The sequence below is a fragment of the Salvelinus fontinalis genome, chromosome 15 (assembly GCF_029448725.1).
Source record: "Salvelinus fontinalis isolate EN_2023a chromosome 15, ASM2944872v1, whole genome shotgun sequence".
NCBI lineage: Eukaryota > Metazoa > Chordata > Actinopteri > Salmoniformes > Salmonidae > Salvelinus > Salvelinus fontinalis.
In genome coordinates this window covers 33,058,276-33,082,763 of record NC_074679.1, presented here as the reverse complement: position 1 = coordinate 33,082,763, position 24,488 = coordinate 33,058,276, and the positions used below count along the sequence as shown (strand labels likewise).

Below are 24,488 nucleotides of genomic sequence, written 5' to 3'. Positions count from 1 at the left end.
TCGATATAGGAACCGTACCTGTTTCCTCCAGCATCTTCACAAGGTCCTTTGCTGTTGTTCTGGGATTGATTTGCACTTTTCGCACCAATGTACGTTCATCTCTAGGAGACAGAATGTGTCTCATTCCTGAGCGGTATGACGGCTGTGTGGTCCCATGGTGTTTATACTTGCATACTATTGTTGGTACAGATAAATGTGGTACCTTCAGGCGTTTGGAAATTGCTCCCAAGGATGAACCAGACTTGTGGAGGTCTCCAATTTTTTTTCTGAGGTCTTGGCTGATTTCTTTTGATTTTCCAATGATGTCAAGCAAAGAGGCACTGAGTTTGAAGGTAGACCTTGAAATACATCCACAGGTACACATCCAATTGACTCAAATGATGTCAACTAGCCTATTAGAAGCTTCTAAAGCCATGATATCATTTTCTGAAATTTTCCAAGCTATTTAAAGGCACAGTCAACTTAGTGTATGTAAACTTCTGACCCACTGGAATTGTGATACAGTGAATTATAAGTGAAATAATCTGTCTGTAAACAATTGTTGGAAAATGATTTGTATCATGCACAAAATAGATGTCCTAACTGACTTGTCAAAACTATAGTTTGTTAACAAGAAATTTGTGGAGTGTTTGAAAAACGAGTTTTATTGACTCCAACGTAAGTGTATGTAAACATCCGACTTCAACTGTATACCCGGAGGTTTGAGCCCTGAATGCTGATTGGCTGAAAGCTGTGGTGTATCAGACCGTGTACCACAGGTATGACCATTTTTTATTTATTTTTTCTAATTACTTTGGTAACCAGTTTATAATAGCATTAAGGCACCTCTGTGGTTTGTGGTATATGTCCAATATACCACCACTAAGGGCTGTAATCAGGCACTCTATGTTGCGTTGTGCATAAGAATAGCTCTTAGCCATGGTATATTAGCCATATACCACACCTCCTCAGGCCTTATTTATTAACTATAATATGTGCAGAACATACATTATGTAAGCATTAACTGTATGTAAACTATAGGTTTAATTAAAGATGGTGAATGTTTACAAAGTATGAAGCACAACAAGCTGTGAGCTTTGAACAAGCTTTCTGGAAATTAGTTCAGAATTATACAATACATTCTTGGTCTTATTCTCGATGATCTTTTCCTTGTCAACCTGCTTTTCTCTTACTTGATGAATATGGATGCTGTTGTAGGCATGCCAGATCTTTCATATTTAATTAATAGGCTTGTTTTGGTGGACTGCACTTGGGGGGAGGATCTGTTCATCTTTCTTTCTATCCAAGATAATAACATCAAAACAAAACATTATTTATTCATTTTATACAAATATTACCTTGGTAACAAAAGCTCATCAATTACTTATTCTGTTCAGTGCTCCGCTTATCTACGCTTTTAAACACATTCGTTGATTTCATTTCCACATGTGAAAATGTGTTGAAATCATCCAGTGTGTGTTGTTCATAGCAGCCCTAAGGTCATGGTGCACCCAGTACCTTCCCCAGGTTAGAAGGCCTGAAGCAAAAACATGTTCAAGACAATCCAGTTGCTTCTCAGTTCAGAGTTGTGAGGGAAAGGACTAAATGCTTTCATAGCATATGTATTGAACCAGTTATGATTAACTGTTAAAAACTGAAACACTGTGAGTTGCATTTTATGAAACCAATCTTGCTCAATCTATTGTGAAAGCACATTTAAAGCATTACGCAAAAGGTGTCCTTCGGAGGTGTGAATTGGGGCCTTTACATTTGTTTATTATTATAGTAATTCCCAATGGAAATCAAATCAATTCACTTTTGCTCGACAGTTTTGCCCCTATGATTGTGGTTTGAGTCCTAAAAAAAATCTTGTTTCTCTTTCAGGAGATGGCACAGGAAATATGATAGTGTCATGTTTATTTAGCCTCAATGACTACTGCTAATGTGGAAATCTCAGTATGTGAATATTTGAGCAGCTTCCAAAGTGTCTCTTCCCCTCACTCTGGCACTGCCATCCTCCTGACATGTTGTGTGTTATCATACCCTTCTCCACTCAGAAATGATTTTTCAGACTAGGATAATAATTCAGTTTAGCCAAACAGAACAGGGGTACATATGTTAATAGCAAGACAACAATGTTTGAATACAGCGGCAGAAGATGAGGAAAGCAGGCCTAGGCTAGCATTCATTATGTAATGTAAAAACAAAGATAACAACAAGAGGGCCATGGCTTGGGGTAGGGTGACAGCAGCATATGATTCATGGCTAGTTGTGCCCTTTTGTGTTTCTTCCTTGTGGTTGACCCCTCCAATGCTCTCAGCCAGTGTTATTTTAGACCGACTTGTTCTTTCTCTGTTTCAAGAGCACAGGCAGTGTCATCTGAAATCTCTAATGTCTTGTCCTTTTAACAAAATATGAAATAATAGCTCAACACACACAAACTGGTAGTCATGAAAGGAACGTGTATTTCTTCTATTCTGATGTGCAATTTGAATTTATCAATTCAAAGGCATCCCAAACTTATTTGCTACCATTAAATATAAATACATTATTGAAATTGCAGACGGAATGAGTACAGAATTATGCAAATGCTAGTTCATGTTGGCATATAGCCATTATATCACAGCTATCAATAATAATCAAAATGCCTATTTTAGAAAATGATTTACTCAATAACAATAAATAATGCATTATGGTTATTGCAATGGTTATTGATTTATGCAAATCCAATCACCCAAATGTATGAGTTCCACAATTGAAATATCAATTTCTTCTTGGAAACAGACATTAATTAGACAGGCCATGTAGGCCTATACAAAGAAAACAGGTTCAATTTTGTGCTGTTGCTTCACACTGCCTCAATGACTGACCTCTCCCTCTGCTTAAAGATAATCCAGAACGGTGGGGTTTGGAATTTCTATTCTTAATAATGGAAAACAGCTGCTGTAGCCAGCTGTGTGGCACAAGTGGCCTCCCCATATGCTGCTCCACTGTTTTATCCCATCTTAATGTCTATTGTCTGGGAATTGTTACTACTGTAACCTATAACAAGCTTCTTGGCATGTTCCATAGGCCTCTGTAAATTCGATGTGCAATCGAACTCGTAGCCTATCCATGTTCCACCTGGAATTAAACGTGTTATCATTATAATCAATCAACCAATCAATTAATCAATGCTAGAATCTGCTTAATTTCCCACAGAATAGGATCAATAGAACAATGTTCTGGGAACTTGCAGCATCAAGATGTTTTTTTAACAATAAGGAATCAATGACTTCACAGTCTTCAATTGACAGGCTGTTTATTTCAGTCCTTGTACTTTAACCTGGTATTTGACATCTGTTGGAAACAGAGTTGTGAGTAGCCCAGTGGAGGCTGGTGGGAGGAGCTATAGGAGGTCAGGCTCGTGGTAATGGCTGGAATGGAATACATGGAACAGAGTCAAACATGTGGTATCCATATGTTTGATACTGTTCGATTCATTCCATTCCAGCCATTACAATTAGCCTTTCCTCCTATAGCTCATCTCACTAGCCTCCTCTGCTGTAGCCTATTGTCCGGCTGACCCGCATTGTCTAGCTGCCCTCATCTTCCTCCCTACATGGGCATCGGGCAAGGATGCCGCGCGCGGGACTCCCCTCTCCTCACCGTTCCATTAATGGGCACGCGCTTGTCAATGGTGCGAGGGCTACCAAATAAGGAGAAGGTAGCGCACGCTGTCAGAGTATAAATTGGCGCGTCCTCACAGCTCCTTGACCCTGGTTTTACCCTCAAGGTCCAGCGCACGGTGCTGATCTGGTGAGTAGCGCTAGTTTCATCAGCTCTTCCTCTTGAGTCAAGAGTGAGAAATTACAAGTGTTTTGGAATTACCTCGGAGGACTACAATTATGCTAACCCGACTGGAAAGATTCTGAATGGAATGCTCTCGTCCGCAACTAACCAACTGGCATCCCCTAACTGGAACTGCGTCAAAGATACACATTTTTCACCATACACTAATTCTACGTTTTTCGGCTGCATACATTTTTATTTTTCAATGCCCATTTGTTATTGTCCCGCGTTTGACATGTGGTTATTGTATACACTCCATGGATAATAGATGGGGACATGGTGTGCGTAGCAAATTAGGATGTAGTAGTAGGCTACTAAATTACCACAATGTGAGCTGCATTAACAAGTAAAAATAAGTCCAAATTGGTTGGCATGAAGCATTTGTACAAAAAGTCACTAACCATTAACCTTCTGAATTACAACCACACAAATACTTGCTAAACTAGGGTCCTCTATAAAATGGATTGACTGAAAAGTAAATCATGTAAAATCAGTATATGATAGTTGCAGCATAGTTGCATCCATCCCTTATTTCAACTGATGTGATTCAACTAACCTGCAGTAAACATTGTTCTAAAATATAATGCCCATATATAGCCTCGTATTAATACACTCATTTCAGTTTGCCGTATATGCATAATTCCTAGCTCAGTTGATTGGAGCATGGTGCATTGATTGTGCCACATAGGCCAAGCTTAAAATCGTGTGCAAAATGACCATATTATTTAACCGTTACAGTCAAAGCTGACACCATGTGCGACGACGAGGAGACTACCGCTTTGGTGTGCGACAACGGCTCTGGCCTGGTGAAGGCTGGCTTCGCCGGAGATGATGCACCGCGCGCTGTGTTCCCATCCATCGTGGGTCGCCCACGTCACCAGGTAGAGTACTTCACCTAAAGCTGCTGTGTGAAAACCAAATAAATAGAGTCAATAAAAAGTGGTTGGGTTATTATTGTCTGTTAAATCACAACATCACGTTGGAACCTTAGAGAGCCATGTGTAAATTCCACTCAGAGGGCATTTGATGGGCTATCATACTCATACTCCACATTGATTCAGACCTATCCTTGTGTTTTCTCAGGGCGTCATGGTCGGTATGGGTCAGAAAGATTCCTACGTTGGTGACGAGGCCCAGAGCAAGAGGGGTATCCTGACTCTGAAGTACCCCATTGAGCACGGCATCATCACCAACTGGGACGACATGGAGAAGATCTGGCATCACACCTTCTACAACGAGTTGCGTGTGGCACCTGAGGAGCACCCCACTCTGCTGACAGAGGCTCCCCTCAACCCCAAAGCCAACAGGGAGAAGATGACCCAGATCATGTTTGAGACCTTCAACGTCCCCGCCATGTACGTGGCCATCCAGGCTGTGCTGTCCCTTTACGCATCTGGACGTACCACAGGTATGATGGATCGATAAGTTGCCTTCAGCCATGACCACTTGAAAGGTCTTGTTCAATGCTAACATGTATCACCACACTTTTTCAGGTATTGTCCTGGACTCTGGTGATGGCGTGACCCACAACGTGCCCATCTATGAGGGTTATGCTCTGCCCCATGCCATCATGCGTCTGGATCTGGCCGGTCGCGACCTCACAGACTACCTCATGAAGATCCTGACCGAGCGTGGCTACTCTTTCGTAACTACTGGTACGCACCGGACATGGGCAATATTAACCGCATGAGGAATGACAAAAAGCATGATATTTGGCAAAAATGATATGCCATTGGGGCCTCCCGAGTGGTGCAGGGGTCTGTACCACTAGAGATTCTGGGTTCGAGTCCAGGATCTGTCGCAGCCGGCCGCGACCAGGAGACCCATGGGGCGACGCACAATTGACCTAGCGTCGTCCAGGTTAGGGGAGGATTTGGCCGGCAGGGATGTCCTTGTTGCATCGCACACTAGCGACTCCTGTGGCGGGCCGGGCTCGGTGCCCGCTGACATGGTCGCCAGGTGTATGGGGTTTCCTCCGATACATTAGTGCGGCAGACTTCTGGGTTATGTGGGCATTGTGTCAAGAAGCAGTGCGGCTTGGTTGGGCTCTCGACCTTCACCTCTCCCGAGTCCGTACGGGAATGGCAGCGATGAGACAGTACTGCAACTACCAGTTGGATACCACAAAATTGGGGAGAAAAAGGGGTACATTTCTTTGTAAAACAAAATCATAAAAGTAAAATGATATGCCACAAATATATTTTTCAGTAACAATCAAATGCATCACTTGAAACCCAACAGCTGAGCGTGAGATAGTTCGTGACATCAAGGAGAAGCTGTGCTACGTGGCTCTAGACTTCGAGAATGAGATGGCCACCGCTGCCTCCTCCTCCTCCCTGGAGAAGAGCTACGAGTTGCCTGACGGACAGGTCATCACCATCGGTAACGAGAGGTTCCGTTGCCCCGAGACTCTCTTCCAGCCCTCCTTCATTGGTGCGTATTACTGATCTCCCCAGCCGTTGACATATTGCACACGGTTATCTTAAGTTGAGATAATCATTGTGTAGTAACGTATACAACTGCTGTGGATTAGTTTAGATTTCGTTAAAGTCATCTATGTGACGTAGGGTAACAGAGCATATGCCTGCGGGTATTTTCACAAAGCAGAATCAATGAATTATCCTGATATCCAGATAGGCTTAACTAAACCCATATTCAGTTTGAGCTTTCATTCAAATTTGTATTACATTTAAATCAAAGGCCTTTCTATGTGTTAGCTGGTTCAGCTGACTAACTTATTGATGCTGCTTTTGAAATACAACCCCAGCATGTGAAGCATGAGCTGTGAATGCTTGTTGAAATACCTACCATAATAAGAGCTTGCAGCTGGTGCTGAGAAGCTGTCCATTTCAGTACCTATTCACAGCCAACGCTGTAGAGGTCAACTTCCCAACTACTGTATTTTCACAGTTGAAGGTCATAACAAGTGTAGCCTATTTCTCCAGAGAGGGCTGGCTCAGATGGAAAGATAACATCATTGAGGCATCACTACAGACCCGGATTCGATCCCAGGCTGTGTCACAGCCGTCCGTGACCGGGAGACCCATGAGGTGGCGCACAACTGACCCAGTGTCGTTTGGGTTAGGGGAGGGTTTGGCTGGCTGAGATATCCTTGTCCCATCACGCTCTAGTGACTCCTTGTGGCGGGCCTGGTGCCTGCAAGCTGACTTCTGGTTGCCAGCTGGACGGCGTTTCCTCTGACACATTGGTGCAGCTGGCTTCCGGGTTAAGCGAGCAGTGTGTAAAGAAGCAGTGCGGCTTGGCAGGGTCGTTTTTCGGAGGACACGTGGCTCTCGACCTTCGCCTCTCCCAAGTCCGTAGAGGAATTGCAGCGATGGACAAGACTGATAACATCATTGTCCTTTGGTAAACAGGTATGGAATCTGCTGGCATTCACGAAACTACCTACAACAGCATCATGAAGTGTGACATCGACATCCGTAAGGACCTGTATGCCAACAACGTTCTGTCTGGTGGTACCACCATGTACCCTGGAATTGCTGACCGTATGCAGAAGGAGATCACAGCCTTGGCCCCTAGCACCATGAAGATTAAGGTAATGTTGATTTAGACATGCTGTTTTAGGATTGTTCTTTATTTTCAATGTTCTATTGCAATGTATTTCCTAAACGGTTTAGTGCTATGGGGCACAACTTTTACACCCAAAAATGTAACAAAAGTCAGCTATTTTCCTGCCCATTTGAGAGAATGGTCTCTTATGTAGATTTTATGCACATAAGAACAGAAAATGTTTTTCACTTTATAAAACACCTTGCTATAAGGCCACTAACCAATGGCATTATCACTTGTTTGTAGATCATCGCTCCCCCTGAGAGGAAGTACTCTGTGTGGATCGGCGGATCCATCCTGGCCTCCCTCTCCACCTTCCAGCAGATGTGGATCAGCAAGCAGGAATATGACGAGGCTGGCCCCTCCATCGTCCACCGGAAGTGCTTCTAATCCCCATGGCCCCTCCTCCACCTTCTCCTCCGCCCCACAGTTACCTCTGCTCCGTCTGCGCTCAACTTAACTTACAGCCCAGGCTCAGGCCCAGGCAGCCTTTCGTGTATTGTCCTCATTGACCAGTTTGTTTACACTCAAGTGCAATTTACATGTGGATATGTATAGGTTTATAAATAAACGGGACTTGCAACACACCTTTTTATGTCTCATTATGGCTTGCGATAGATACACTTCAGTTATCCCCTATAAGGATAGCCTATATGTTTTAGAGGTCACTTATAAATCATGTAGGGAGAGCATGTTCCTTAATCACAATCGCTTATTGCTTAAACCCATAAGCCTATATGACTCTTCAATGACAAAGGTGTCAGGAAGGGCACTGTAAAATACCTTGTTCTGTACAGGTGAGCCAATGAGGAGCATGCATGCAAAACAAAAGCATAAAAAAAAAGACAGAAATTGACACTGCATAAATTAAGGACTTGGATTGGTGTGCTTTTGCCTTGTGTTTCATGGGCGTTGTGACTTGTGTATTGGTATACAGTGTTTGCATTCCTGATGACCTCAAAGCCACCTATGTCTCTATTATTCAAGATCATGTGCTGAGCTTCCCCTTCCCATCTCCCTCTCTTACACACACACACACACACACACGCCTTCTCGTCTATCACATCACGTGGTGATTCATTGGAAGGTTATAAAACATTTCACGTTATGAAAGATTACAGGCATCTGATGATCCATTAAACATGTCTGTTCATTGAATAAAAACAGTCACATGATCCCTCACACTAATCCATGCACCTTAGATCAGGCAATAGATTCTATCTATCTGCAAAGGTACATTCTATGTATAAATATCGGTTCTCTTCCACAGCAAGGGTCAAAATCTAAATATTTTACAGAGCATTCATGAGGCATTTTAGTAGCCTCATTAAACAATTAACTTATTAGGCATAGGCCTATCCTGCATTGTAATGCATGACACTTGGGGGGGAAATAAGATTAATATTTGTATTTTATATTTTCAAATATTTATGTGAATATACAGGACAATAAAGGCTACTCAATTTCACATTATTATTAGGCCTACCACTTCTTTGAAATACTCTTAGATATCATTGACAAATATTTGTGTGGTTGCATCGCTCCCTGCTCTGTAGTTGAATTGATCATATCTAAGGGCGAAACAGGCCTGTTTTGATGCCTTTTTAAACCCCCACACACAGGCAGGCAACCTCATAAAGCTATTAGCAACTCGGATGGCACTTTCACTTAGTCACAGTGTATCCACAGCAATATCTTTGCCCTGTGATGGAAACAATAGCTTTCCCAGTGGGCAAAACCTGGTTGAAAAGACGTCAGTATGACGTCTTATTCTGGTCGCAAGGTGGTTGAAAAATCACATTTTTTTCATACGTCTTTTTACTGACCAGAATATTACGTATTTTTCTGAACATCATACGACCAGTTGGTCATAATTGTGACCTCTATCTGACAAGCTGATCATAATTCTGAGCACTATATTATGTGCTATATTATGTAGCCTACTGGTCACAGTTAAGACCTCATCATAACCTGGTAATGACCACCTGACTACAGTTTATTACCTACTGTAAAAAGTGTTGCAGAGGATAAAGTTGGATATTGAAAATATGGTTCATTACATTTCTATTTGTTTCCATAGTCACCAATTCAAGTTTAAATCTGAAGCATATTCTTACATTTAAAATAGATCAAGCAATGGCAAAAACAAATTGTCACAGCTGTTGAATGAAGTAGACCAAGGTGCATCGTAGTGAGCGTACATATTACTTTATTATTATGACGCCAACAAAAACAATAAACAATCCAAAACAAACCGTGAAGCTTAGGCTAAGTGCCACAAACAAAGTCAACTTCCCACCAAAACAGGTGGGAAAAAGGGATACCTAAGTATGGTTCTCAATCAGAGACAACGATAGACAGCTGTCCCTGATTGAGAACCCTACCCGGCCAAAACATAGAAATACAAATAATAGGACATAGAATACCCACCCCAAATCACACCCTGACCAAACCAAATAGAGACATTTAAGGACCTCTAAGGTCAGGGAGTGACACAAATCTACATCACAATTGTTGCACACACATCACAATTGACTATCTGCAAATAGTCATTGTTTCATTATTCACCCACAGACATTAGATATATAGAAAGACTGGGACACAGTTTATATAAAGTCAGATTGTTTTATTTTATTAATGATTAATAAGAGTGGTGTGATGGGTCAGATCTGCAGAGAATCAGCGAATTACAACTTTATAAATATGAGATAAAAAAATGTTTTAAGGATATTTGTGAAGAAACTTTGTGAACTCAGCTGGCTAAAGGTATTTTCAAAGAATTTCCATGGTACTAGTTGAGGAAGTTTGTGACAGTTATAGCTTAGATGTCTTCAAAAAGGAGCAACTTGCTCATATGCACACAGTACCAGTCAAAAGTTTGAACACACCTACTCATTCACCTTTCTCTTTGCTTATTTGAGCTGTTCTTGCCATAATATGGACTTGGTCTTTTACCAAATAGGGCTATCTTCTGTAATCCACCCCTACCTTCTTGTCACAACACAACTGATTGTCTCAAATGCATTAAAAAGGAAAGAAATTCCACAAATGTACTTTTAACAAGGCACACCTGTTAATTGAAATGCATTCGAGGTGACTACCTCATGAAGCTGGTTGAGAAAATGCCAAGCGTGTGCAAAGCTGTCATCAAGGCAAAGGTTAACTACTTTGAAGAATCTCAAATATAAAATATATTTTGATTTGTTTAACACTTTTTTGGTTACTACATGATTCCATATGCGTTATTTCATAGTTTTGATGTCTCACTCTTATTCTACAATGTTGAAAATAGTAAAAATAAAGAAAAACCCTTGAATGAGTAGGTGTTCTAAAACTTTTGACTGGTACTGTACTTTGTGTCCTCCTCCAACACAGCGGTCAGGGGCATATTTGAGGACTTTCCGGAGGGCCCGCAACACATCAACCTCCTGAGTGTTCTGACTTTTCATGACCGTAAGCATAAAAAGAGAAGAAAAATAATTAACAATTGGCATAATGTGAATATGCAGGACACGACAGAACAGTAATGCACAGTAAAATATCTTTAACAGCCAGAATCTACAAAAATTGTCTCATTGTCTATGTCAAATGTCACAACTGCTCACATTTACATTCCAACTACAAAAGAGCACACGCGAGTGGTAGCAAAGGCATGTTTGCTCCTCTCTCCCTTCATAATATTATTGAAGTGGGACAATAATTCATTTTACATTTTTTAAGAGGATATTAAATTAGACAGTAGTTGGATAATGACAATTTTTAACTCATGTCTAAATGGTAAAGTTTTGCTTAATCCTAATCCATGTTGTAATATTCAAAAGTTTTGTATAAACACACCGCTCTATAATGCGTAGGACATTGTTCGGGACAAAGAATCCCCCAAGAAAGGTAAATGCAAAAATGTAATTATGTGTAAAGAGGCATTAAAAATAAGAAAAAAAATGTAATTCCTGCAACAAACATTAGAAATGGAAATGGCAAATCTCTTCCTCTTCTCTGCAACCTGAAGGGGTTCATCGGCTGCAGCTGAGCACGTGTGTGAGTTTGATTGTGTGACAGGGAGAATGAGCAAGAGAGAAGTGGGAGAAACGTTACACGACTCACCAAGGGAGCTGTCTGTTGAATCAGGACACAAGGGGTTTGCACCAACAACAACAAAAAGTTAAGTTAAAATAGAATATTATTTGCTTTACAAACTTACTGTATATTATTAGAAGCAGTACTTACACTACACTTTTAGTAAAGAGTTCCAAAGCGGTTCTTCGGCTGTCCCCATAAGATAACCATTTTTGGTTCCATATAGAACCCTCTGTTGAAAGTTTTACCTGGAATCAAAAAGGGTTCTATATTTGACCAAAATGGGTTCTTCAAAGGGTAATCCTATGGGGACAGCCAATGAATTGGTTTATGTTCTAGATAGCACCTTTTTTCCCCTAAGAGTGTATGATCAGCCATTATGGACAGCTGAATAGCATGTCTCTTGGGAATCTAGTCTCAGTGAGACCTGATGCAGAGAAAAAACGAATGATCATCAGCATAACTAGTACAAACCTAGCTCTTACAAAGCTGGCTAGTAGGAATCAAAACACATTGAAGATCAGAGTATGAAACAGAAAAAATAAACATTTTGCACATAAAACTTGACTATGGATTTGAGGAGTTATGGTTCTGCGCTTTCCTTTCCCTGGGATGTGGCAGAATAGGTCACTGGTAACTGAGTGGGTGGCCAAGCACTGCTGTAGAGGCCATGCATCAGGACATTTACATGTTTCCAGTACTCTAAAGACCGAGACGAATCCTCATTGACCATTACCTAAGGTCTTCACTAAGTTAGACTTAGCCTAGCAAGTACATTGACTATGTTGCCCCTCAGCAATCTGGCAGTCAGGCAGACATACGGAGAGAGATAGAGAGATCAACAGCAAAACATAGGCTATTTACATTTCTTAGTCAACCAGCTGGATAACTTATGTACTCCTTCACAATGTTCCCTCCTCCATCCTGCCATCCAAGCTAGAAGATTCCTGCAAAAAAAAGAGAATCATGAATTGAAAAAGGCAGTTGAGAGTTGTAAAGTTGGAATGGGTGAGGGGGAGCAGGAGAAGGCTAAATGTATCATATGGTCAAATCCCAAATACACACAATACAAGGATCCCTGATGAATGGAGAAAAACGTAATATCCATATTGGGGGGTACAAGTTTCAAGAATTAGGCTAGCTCATAATGTCTCTCTCACACACACACAGAGCGAGACAGAGAGAACACACATACACACATGTATTGTCATGAACTAAAATAATATCAAAATGTCAAAGCTTTTGCTAGCTATAACAGGTAAAAATGTAAACTTACCATGACAATGGAAGATTAGCCAGAGAGCTAACATTAACATTAGCCAGCTAGCTAGCTACCAAAACCTTCCTTGACATTCTTCTCCCCAACAAAACACTGCTTGACTTACAAAAATAAAACATGAATGCAGGAGAACAGGGACTACCACTTAGCAGTCAAATCTTTTTTGTTGTTCTCAAGCACTGTTGTTGTGTAGCCATTTGTCCCAATGTGCCATATGCAAGCAGTGCCTGCGTGCAGAAATCTATTGCTGCTTGAGGCACAGATTCCAATCCAAGTTTTAGCTGGAACTGTTATGCCTACCTCCTTATTTAGCTACTGAAATGTTAATAAAATGACTGCAGGCATTATGTTAATTACTTAAAAGCTTTAAGGGAAAAAATATAAATGTAATTTTCTCAGGGTAAAATAAAATAAATACATTAAAAGGGTCAAATTCAGGTGCAACAATTGTTGTAAATCCTAGTGGATTGTAGTAGGATATTGAAATAAAATAGACTTACGTTTTATTTGTTAAATTCTGAAAAGAAATGTAGTTAGTCATTATAGAACATTAAAATTGCATTCAGTGGAACATAAGAAAATGTGCAACACAATAAACAGTGCAATTAACATCAACAAAATAGTATTATTAGAAGCCAGCACACACAGCACACACCAGATATCATTCATTAAATAACCATTATTTCAATTTGAGCTTTTAATGACCTAGCAAATTCTATGAATTGGAGGTGACATATCACAATTCTTAGTTTTTTCAAATTGGCATTTCATCACCTGCAGAATAAAAACCTTGCCCTAATCCTGATTTTTTTTTATCTGGGTGGATAAACTGAAGAGGACTCGGACTGAGTACCATTAGTCGTAGCCCATAGTAATATGATTCTGCAAAGCTCTGGAAAATATGAATCCCCCGAGTCCAAGTCCATGCTGAGTCCCCAGAATCTCAAACAGAATAGGCCCAAGCCCAGAGTGTTGACTGGGTACAGTATGCCAACCAGACCATAACCCACTTGGGTGAGTGCTGCCAGCTGTTGTTTGCCAAGTATGCAAAGCTGAATCATGCAAACCCTGCTGAAAAAGAGCATTACCCAAATGTTGTATAATTGTAATGGTTTTAGTGTCTTATATGCAATGGGTGCATGACCCACAAACACTATGCAAATGTTTATATAGATTGATGTCTATTAATTGAGTAGCAATTAGATAACTGGTCAGTAGTTCAATTTCAACCAAAAAACAGATATCAACCAAAACAAGACATATTTTAATGATTTCTGGTTGTGATCTGGTTATAAGAAGTCCTGGCCAGATTTCAACCAGTAAAATACGTCTTTATCACGTTTTATGCCCACTGGGTTACTAGGAGCACTGAGACTGTCACGATTACAGTAAAAAAAAGCAACAGGTAGGCCTATCTGCCTTAAAAGTGGCTCCGAAAAAGTGGCTCCGAATATCTGGGTGCCATGTCTTGACCTGCGGTTTTAGGACACGGCGCATTCACAACTCTACCTCTGTCACACTGAGCGCGCGCAACCGGACACAATTCGATCTGGCTCAGTAATTTTGATGTGTAATAAACTAGAAACACACAAGGTGCATTGAGGTTATCACCAATCATGTTATCACAGATTAATCTTGCGCGCTGTCCCTGGGTTCCATTCGTCGAATATTGAAAATGAGAAATCCTGGTATTTTGGCGGCGTTCCACCAACCTGTCTGCGCGTGACGTAGGGAGGGGACTACTTAAAGGCGGATTAATGCTGGCAAGACATTAAATCCAACCACCCTCCATCCAGACACAATGCGCGACCCATCAACCTGATCTGAAGATCGAAAATAGGAGGGCTTATAGTAATCAGCCCTTCAGCTCCACAAGACAACGAGAAAGTGTGGCAGCGTCGTACCAGCGCTTGGGCAGAAGCACAGACCAATATTGCACAGCGCTGGAGAGAGGAGGGCGGGACAGCTACGGGCTTGTGATCAATGCATTTGCCAGATAACCTCGGAGCCTCTGGAGAGTGATAACGACCAAAAACCCGGGGAAATATTTTCCACATATTCGGCAGGAGTTCGTACAGAGTGCCGTGGGCTCTCGCCTCCTCCGGATGAACAATAATGGGGGAATGGACCATACTAGAGAGGCTCCTGGAGGCTGCTGTCCAGCAGCACTCTACTATGATAGGAAGGTAAGAGCAAAATGTCAACTGAATTTGCAATAACTAGATATGCATGTTTTAATGGCTGTTGTTGGGGCTAGATAGGTGGCTGTGCAATGCACTAACTGAGAAGCAGAGACTGGGCGCTATTGCCTGTTACGCTCACTTTACCAAACAAACGCTTGCAAAACATTTCAAAACACAATACAGATGAATATCAATGAGTAAATACTCCAGAGTACACAGAAATATATAACAATGGCACACTGACATAAATGATAAAAGCATAATACACATAGCATTCGAACCAAACCCCGTGCTAAGAGCGAGCAGAGCGTGATCCCAGCAAAGAGCGTTCGTTTCAGCACTGGACAGCTCTCAAACACGCGCCTGTTTAGAGACGCTGTACTCAATCTCCAGCCATTTTCACAGAATTAACATAATTTACTGACTCTATACTCATACATTGTTTGTTTGTTTGTTTGTTTTTAGGATCCTACTAACTGTGGTGGTGATCTTCCGGATTCTAATCGTAGCAATAGTTGGAGAGACAGTCTATGATGACGAGCAAACCATGTTTGTTTGTAATACCTTACAACCGGGCTGCAACCAGGCTTGCTACGACAAGGCATTCCCAATTTCACACATTAGATTTTGGGTTTTCCAGATCATAATGGTTTGCACCCCGAGTCTTTGTTTTATCACATACTCGGTGCATCAGTCGGCGAAACAAAAGGAGCGACGGTTCTCCACCGTCTTTCTGACCCTGGATAAGGATCAAGATTCAATGAAACGAGACGACAGCAAAAAGATTAAAAACACCATTGTGAATGGAGTACTTCAGAACACAGAGAACTCCACCAAAGAAGCCGAGCCCGACTGTTTGGAAGTCAAAGACATCCCCAATTCCGCCATGAGAACTACTGGGAAGTCTAAAAAGAGTCGGCAAGAGGGTATCTCGAGATTTTACATAATTCAAGTGGTTTTCAGAAACGCGCTGGAAATAGGGTTTTTAGTGGGTCAATATTTCTTGTACGGATTCAATGTCCCATCGGTGTACGAGTGTGATCGTTACCCCTGCATAAAAGATGTAGAGTGTTATGTTTCCAGACCAACAGAGAAGACCGTGTTTCTAGTCTTCATGTTCGCGGTCAGTGGCTTTTGTGTGTTGCTGAATCTGGCAGAACTCAATCATTTGGGGTGGAAGAAAATCAAAACGGCGGTGCGAGGAGTTCAGGCGAGGCGGAAGTCCATTTATGAAATCAGAAATAAGGACTTGCCTAGAATGAGTGTGCCTAATTTCGGTCGCACTCAATCCAGTGACTCTGCTTATGTGTAGCACATGGAGAGAGTTCCCGATGGGACAATGTGCGATGTGTAAAGATTGAACCAAGATGAACACTGGATGATGACAGCTCCCAACGCCACATCCGTTTCATGACTTAAAAGCGTGGGCCGATGTTTTATTTGTTTATCTTTTAAGGACTCCAATGGCAAGCGTGGATTACACGTTTGTTAATTTATTTATTACATTGCACTGATGCAACTTTTTAGTAACGTTTATACAATGTAAAGCGCTAAATAGAGGTCATGTCGACGTGTTCACGCATTTACTCTTTGTGGGCTGATCTACTGTACTTGAAGAGAGTAGGGTAAATTAAAATTGCACTAAGAGGTAAACACCCGGGAGTCAAACCTAACCCGATGCGTGACAGTGTTTAAAAAAAGAAATTCAACCGATTGTTGACACCAATCTATTTAAGCGACACAATACACCGGTTGACTATATGCTCGAGGGGAAATATTCTCCAGATTTATATAGGCATATGCCTAAATATATAAATACATTTTGACTATGGATCGACCTAGTTGAAATACATTAGCATCATTCATATTTTTGTTGCCTGTGTTCGCACCACTGACCTTAACGTATGTAATCATTCCATTGCTATATAGCTGACTTGCAAAACAGTATCTGGTGGATTTGCTGCAAACGCTAACGTCTGTGACTTCCTTAATTTATAATACACCAAAGCGCCCACTGCTTTCATTTGTGAAAAGTGTTTTCTTGCTTTCGTGTAATTAAGTGCCATACTTGTACATAGACATATATATATATGTATACATAGAAATAAATAAATATATAATATTATTCATCATGAAAGCTAATTCCCTGCTTGAATTATGCTAAATGCCGCCCTATTTTTTGCTTTAACTTGTTGTGATTTAAATGGATATATTACATTTTTCTCTATCTCCCTTTCTATTTGGCCAGTGACTGGGAAATAAATAAAGTACTAGTCTTTTTTATATACTGGAAGAAAACGTTTCTCCACAATCATAATTGATCTCAACTCAAAATAGCACAAATTGACCTTTTTAACAAACTAAGAATGGGCAATAAGTATCTGCTCAGGTGCTAGGGTTTTTCACAGAATGGTTTTCCATGTAACCAAAATGAACCAGAAAAAAAACACCCTTTTCTGTCGAAAAATAAAAGTGGGATTCATGTATACCAGAAACGTGTGAGGTGCAATACTTTTCTGTCTGAAAGCTGAACTGGAATGTTAGAAGGATCCTATAGCTGCCCTGTCTAACAATGGCTTGGTTCAGTGAAAATGGCAGTGTTTGCCACACACACAAGCCTATGTCGTTCCATCCCATGAGAAACCCCCTATGAGCTCTTCCTTTGATGTTGTCAGTGTCTGTTAACATGTGGGTGTGCCCTAATGCATTTCAATGGGGATGATGCTTCCATGACAAACATCAATACTGCATGTCCCATAACAGTGACCAGACGCAGACGTAATGTGAAATGCATTCTAACATCCATGTACTGTCCCTTCCCAGTCATAGTTGACCTGACCATGACTGTTCACATGGCTGCTATACTGTTACTGACTTTATGACCTTGACCAGGAAGCTATTGGACAGTCACACCATACAGAACAGGGATGATTAAAACCTGATCTTCATTGATAGAGGACTTTTTTGTCCACCCCTTCTTCCCTCTTTTCAAGGAAGTGAGCAAATGAGCAGCTCTGACTGAAGGGAAGGTCATGTGAGCCTCATGAAGGTCACAAAGAAAAAGAGAAAGTGCTGAACTGTACGCCCACACTCCAGAGAGAGAGAGAGAGAGTGAGGGGGGAGAGAAAAAGAGAGAGAGAGAGGGAGGGGGGAGAGAAAAAGAGAGAGAGGAGGATTCCAGGCTGACCATCCAGGATGATCTGCGGGATGGTAGGATGCAAGACTCTGCCTCTGCCAGGATGACTTGGCAAAGCCCAGAGAAATGGAAGAGTAGCGCACACTGACACATCCATCTCAAACTCAGCAGGGATGTGAAAATTGTCTGTAACTCAAGAACTGGAAAGAAAACAGAGGAAACGTGCAGTTTGCCTACTTGGCCTCTCTCCTCCATCTCTCTCTATTTGTCTCTCCCTTCCCTATCTCTGAAAATGTTTACTGACCAAATGACTGTACAGGCCATCCTGTCCAGTTCCACTCAGTTGTTTTCAACGCTTGTAAATCTCTTGGGGTTTCTTTCATTGAGAATTCCCAGTTATACAAGGCTGTTGTGTAAGGGATCCTATAAACAAAGACTATATTTTCACTGTATATTACTGTATATTTACTGTACATTTACTAAAGGGCCACTTGCTCTGATGCTGTGCTTGTGGTTTCCCTGCAATATTCATCCTGGTAATTTCACGGCTACTTCTAAATGCCCAAATTATTGGGTTATGTATGAATGCAATTATGCATGCTGTGTTGCATTTTCCATGTGAGTGTTGGGAGGCTTGGTTTAATATTACATTGTACCTGTGCTGCTCTTTATTTCCTTTGTGCTCAGCTCGCTAGAGCCAGGCTAAAAAGGAAGAGGGCTTTTGACCAGAGAGATAGCTGGAGATAGCGACAGATGTAAGCGACTCTCCCAGTTCTATGCCATTTATCTTGTGCTCGCTTCAGCCCCCACTCTTGACACCAGTAGATACATCTGAGCAAGGACTGCAGCTATTTCAAGGATCCAAGACAAATGCTCAGGAAAACCACACATTTCAGCTGATTGCAGGCGCTTAAATATACAGGGAGGGAATTTTAGAGGACCATTTTAGCCCTTAATCTCTCAGTCTTTGTTTAGAGAAACACCTCTGAATTAGAGAGAATCATCTCCCTGAGACTGTTATGGTCTGGGAGAGAGGAGAGGTGGTCAGTGCCCTGTCTTCATAAAATATCAAGCTCATTTTATTACCATCCATTACTGCTTCAGTGTAATTTCATCCTTCCTGTTCAACACTTTAATAAGGCTTTGCTGATAAAAAAAATGCACCGGTTACCATAAAAAAAAATCAATACTCTTTTTGTCAACAACAAACCAAGCCTCCAGCCCTTGACGTTTTTTATTTAATGCGCTGGTTCCGTGTATGTACTGTAAGCGGAATGACTTTGAAAGACATACTGTGAATTAAATCCATTTTCTCACCAAGAGGAGAATACATTTGCTAAGGGTGTGCTGTCATTTCTTTCTCTTCTGTTCTGACTCTCCTTGCAATCCTTCTTTTCTCCACAGGAGGAGTTCATCTTTAAGACAGCCATGTAGAAACAACTCAGAGCTGGTTCTTTTTCAAACGCTGAGTCTTTATTTTCTCTACTTGCTGTCTAGAAATATGAAGTCATGTGCTACATCCAAAGAGGATTTTATGTGGAAGAAGATCCAAACAACGTCAACATTGTATGACACGGGCTCACAACTGAAATTCTGCAGAAGCACTCTTACACCTTATCGTCAGCACAGCTGTAAATTCTTCTATATATTATAAAAGTGGGAAAGCCAAATAAATACTACACAGTTTATTTCTCTGAATATTGTGTGTGCGTATGTCTTGCACATTTGAAAGGGTGAGAGGGTCACCTGGGGTGACGGTCCAAGACCATCACATTTAATAATAAGGAATTATATTTTAGTCAATTCATTAATTACTGTGGCTTATAATTGACTAATGTATTCATGCATTATGCATTAATAAGCCTAATACTAAAGAAATCATTCCTCCTTGACCCTGGTTTAATCCAATGACAGTTTAGTTCCAGGTCATAGACCGTTGGCAAGACCACTGTTAGACAGACGGTGGTTTACAAAGTGGGATACCAGCAGTGTATTATTTCTGGTTGGTGAGCAAGTCCCATGAGAGAAAACGATTTGTCAGATATATTTGATGCACTGTGCAACCATAGTGAGGGACATTGCATCAAGTGCCTTGTCAACATACAGTACATCAATACAGATACAGTATACTGTATTCATTGGTCTGGGCTTTGATAGGAATACATCAAATGTCATTTAATTTGGCACATGCACCAAATACAACTGGTGTAGACTTTACCATGACATGCTTGCTTACAAGCCCTTACAAATGATGCAGAGTTCAAAAATATTAAAATAGTAACACAAGAGGAATAAAATAAAATTGACAAGAATGGGGCTATATACAGGGAGTACCAGTACCAGATCAATGTGGAGCTATATACAGGGAGTACCAGTACCAGATCAATGTGGAGCTATATACAGGGAGTACCAGTACCAGATCAATGTGGAGCTATATACAGGGAGTACCAGTATCAGATCAATGTGGAGCTATATACAGGGAGTACCAGTACCAGATCAATGTGGAGCTATATACAGGGAGTACCAGATCAATGTGGAGCTATATACAGGGTGTACCAGTACCAGATCAATGTGGAGCTATATACAGGGAGTACAAGTACCAGATCAATGTGGAGCTATATACAGAGAGTACCAGTACCAGATCAATGTGGAGCTATATACAGGGAGTACCAGTACCAGATCAATGTGGAGCTATATACAGGGAGTACCAGTACCAGATCAATGTGAGGCTATATACAGGGAGTACCAGTACCAGATCAATGTGAGGCTATATACAGGGAGTACCAGTACCAGATCAATGTGGAGCTACATACAGGGAGTACCAGTACCAGATCAATGTGGAGCTACATACAGGGAGTACCAGTACCAGATCAATGTGGAGCTATATACAGAGAGTACCAGTACCAGATCAATGTGGAGCTATATACAGGGAGTACCAGTAACAGATCAATGTGGAGCTATATACAGGGTGTACCAGTACCAGATCAATGTGAGGCTATATACAGGGAGTACCAGTACCAGATCAATGTGGAGCTACATACAGGGAGTACCAGTACCAGATCAATGTGGAGCTACATACAGGGAGTACCAGTACCAGATCAATGTGGAGCTATATACAGGGAGTACCAGTACCAGATCAATGTGAGGCTATATACAGGGAGTACCAGTACCAGAGCAATGTGGAGCTACATACAGGGAGTACCAGTACCAGATCAATGTGAGGCTATATACAGGGAGTACCAGTACCAGAGCAATGTGGAGCTATATACAGGGAGTACAAGTACCAGATCAATGTGCAGAGGTATGAGGTAGATATTATGTATGTACATGAAGGCAGGGTAAAGTGACTAGGCATCAGGATAGGCAATAATAAGAGTAAAATAAAGAACAGAGTTACAGCAGCAAACGATCAGTGTAAAAATGTGTGTGGTGAGTGTGTGCGAGTGTGTGTGTGTGTCTAATGTGCATGTGTGTTTGCTTGTGTTGTGTCAGTATGCGTGTGTGTGTGTGTGTTGTGTGCGTGTTGTGTGTGTGTGTGTGTGTGTGTGTGTGTGTGTGTGTGTGTATGTATGTAGTGCATGTGAATGTGTGTGGGTTTTGTGTAGGAGTGTCAATGTAAGTGTGTATATGGTGTGCATTTATAGTCTAGTGAGTGTGTGTAGGGTCAGTGCAGATAGTCCAGGTACCATTAATTGGCTATTTAGCAGTCTTATGGCTTGGGGGAAGAAGCTGTCTCGGAGGATGTTGGTCCGAGAGCTGATGGTCTGGTATTGATTGCCGGACGGTAGCAGAGTGAATAGTATATGGCAATTTCTCTGGCCTCCCTCTGACACTGCCTGATATAGACGTCCTGGATGGCAGGAGCTCAGCCCCAGTGATGTACTGGGCTGTTCGCACCACCCTCTGTAGCGATTTGCGATCAAGGGCAGATGCTTTGAGAACGTACCCTGGTATTCTGTCAGATTGTTAACCTGTTAACCTGTTTAAACAATTGTTAACCTGTTTAAATGTTTTGTTCACATCGGCCACAGAGAGCAAGATCACGCAGTCATCTGGAAAAACAGGGTCTTTCACACAAATCCTCAAAGCCAGCATAAAAGGCATTTTGCTCATTTGGGAGTTCTGCATTGCGGGGCAACTCATGGCTGTTTCCGTTTGTAATCCGTTACAAAGGGAAAACCTTTGCCCTGCCCCATACAACGAGCATCAGAGCCGGTGTAATAGGATTCCACCTTCCTCCTATATTGTCCTTTTGCATGTTTGATGTCTCATCGGAGATTGTAGCTTTCCAGTATGTGTCCTTGTCCTGTTCCTTGTAAGCGGTAGCTCTAGCCTTTAGCCCAGTGCGAATATTGCCTGTTATCCATGGTTCTTGGTTGGGATACATTCTTATACTAACTGTGAGGATGACATCTCCATGCACTTATTGATGAAGCCCGTGACTGTTGTGGTAAACTCCTCAATGCTATTGGATGAATCCCAGAACATATCCCAGTTTGCACTATCAAAACAGTCTTGTAGCCTTCATCTGACCACTTCCGAGTTGAGCGCATCACTGGTACTTCCTGTCTGAGCTTTTGTTTGTTAACAGGAAGCAGGAGAAGGGAGTCATGGTGAGATTTGCCGAAGGGAGGACGAGGAAGGGCCCTGTATACATATCTGTGGGTAGAATTAAAGCGGTCTAGAGTTTTGGACCCCCTAGTGGCACAAGAGACGTGTTGGTGGTAGTAAGGCAGGATGATTTCAAGGCTCTCCGATCTTCATCAATGCCAAAGAAGAATGTAATAAACCTGGCAGTAGATGAGGTTAGTTTCCTGGCCAACTGGTTGACAAGAGAAGGACCAAGCTGGCAGCTGTGATGAACGTGGTTGGGCTGTAACTTCTTTATTTATGAGCCTCCATGGCAGCCTGTGACCTTACATCAGACAGAAACACACTCTTTCCTCTGTTAAGAGGTTGGGCAAGGTTGAACAGAACAGTCTGAAATAATCCCGAGACTGACACAAAAATCTAAACTGACTGAGAAAATCATATGCACTTAAAAAAAATTGATTCATGTGCACTTTGCTGGTAAGGACTAAACAACAGCAATTCCTACCGACCGGAAAAATAGCCCGACTATTCCCTCTGCCCCAAGAACCATGTCTACCCATTTTCTCTCCTCTTAACAATCTAAACGGAGAAGACTTGCTTCAGGATAGTATGGAACTTTAAGATTACTGCATGAAAGGGGGAAAGCAAACAGAAGAAATCACTGGAAGCGGGTCTTTTGAGCCATTAGCTATGAAATTAGCTTGGTTACCATAGCACATATGCAACCACATGGCATAGGGAGAAATGGCATCTATTGAAACAAAAATAGAGGTAATTTTGTTTTCAGTGGAAGACGATGCAGATATGCATTTACAATATGACAAGTTAGTTTGGCTCCTGGTCTGCCTCTCAGGAGAATCAAGATGACGTTCCCCTGCTCTGCTCATCACTGGTCCGTGGAGTAAACGTTTCATGTGAGGGGATATGTTTAACACCATGCAGGCGGTCGTGGCCAGTGTGATCTAAGTGCAGCCAGGCTATCCTCAGACAACTTCCTCCTACCTAATGAAACCTTCCAAGTATGGAGACAGATGAAGGGACCTGGTGGCGGGACATGTGACAGCCAGGCCCCATACAGAGGGATTTGGTTTAGTGAGCCATGCCACAGCTACAGTAACAATCAGCGCTAACAGGACAGAAGCACGCAAGGTGCTGCCAGATTCATTCCTGATTCCAGTTTTTAATATCACTTTTGGATCATGAACATTGTGTGGATTATGATTAGATTTGCCACCCTAAGGTTGGTTCACTGTGGGACAGGCTGTTCCTTCACCAGGCAGACCAACATTACAACCCCAAATCCTCAAAATGATCAGATAACATTGTCATTGCAGGTTATATTCCGGTGAATCAAGAGTAATTCACATTATATTATTCTCCAGCAATGTCCTCAATTCTCAGTGAACTAATACATGCTACACTGAGTAGTACACAGCATGCAAATGCCAGCCTGTGCTGTTATACTGCAATACACCAACTTTGCCTCAGAGAGCAGTTAGTCATTTATACAGAGAGGGCAGCACTAGGCTAGCCCACACTGCGGTAAAGCATACCCTTTAACGGTTTCCCTTTTGTGCCATCTTTCATTTTGGGCCCTGGAATCCCCGTCCATGCTGACTCCCCTCCTGCTGCTTGTACCAACTCCCTCCGCCCCTCTCCTCTCCTCTCCCGTTTGTCCCTGGTGGTAGGTAAAGCAGACACCCCTTGCTGCATAGCCGATCGACCATGATAAATGTTTAAGTTACGCACTATTTGGCAGCCAATAAAAATCAGTGGCGACCAATACTTAATCAGCTACAAAGGTGCTCCCTGTCTAACAGGATAAGATCAGGAGCAGGGA

The 24,488-nt window shown here is 41.8% G+C and overlaps 2 protein-coding genes across 2 annotated transcripts; both read left to right on the top strand.

Moving 5' to 3' along the window:
• The first annotated feature begins 3,577 nt into the window (after positions 1–3,577).
• Positions 3,578–7,967, top strand: LOC129811837 (actin, alpha cardiac muscle 1). The gene is made up of 7 exons (XM_055863493.1): positions 3,578–3,777; positions 4,549–4,691; positions 4,894–5,218; positions 5,304–5,465; positions 6,052–6,243; positions 7,185–7,366; positions 7,627–7,967. Exons 2-7 carry the CDS (start codon positions 4,563–4,565, stop codon positions 7,768–7,770), a joined length of 1,134 nt encoding a protein of 377 aa, XP_055719468.1. The 5' UTR covers positions 3,578–3,777; positions 4,549–4,562; the 3' UTR covers positions 7,771–7,967.
• A 6,332-nt stretch (positions 7,968–14,299) lies between these two features.
• On the top strand, positions 14,300–19,390 carry LOC129811836 (gap junction delta-2 protein-like). The gene is made up of 2 exons (XM_055863492.1): positions 14,300–14,922; positions 15,385–19,390. Exons 1-2 carry the CDS (start codon positions 14,852–14,854, stop codon positions 16,229–16,231), a joined length of 918 nt encoding a protein of 305 aa, XP_055719467.1. The 5' UTR covers positions 14,300–14,851; the 3' UTR covers positions 16,232–19,390.
• Positions 19,391–24,488: the final 5,098 nt, after the last annotated feature.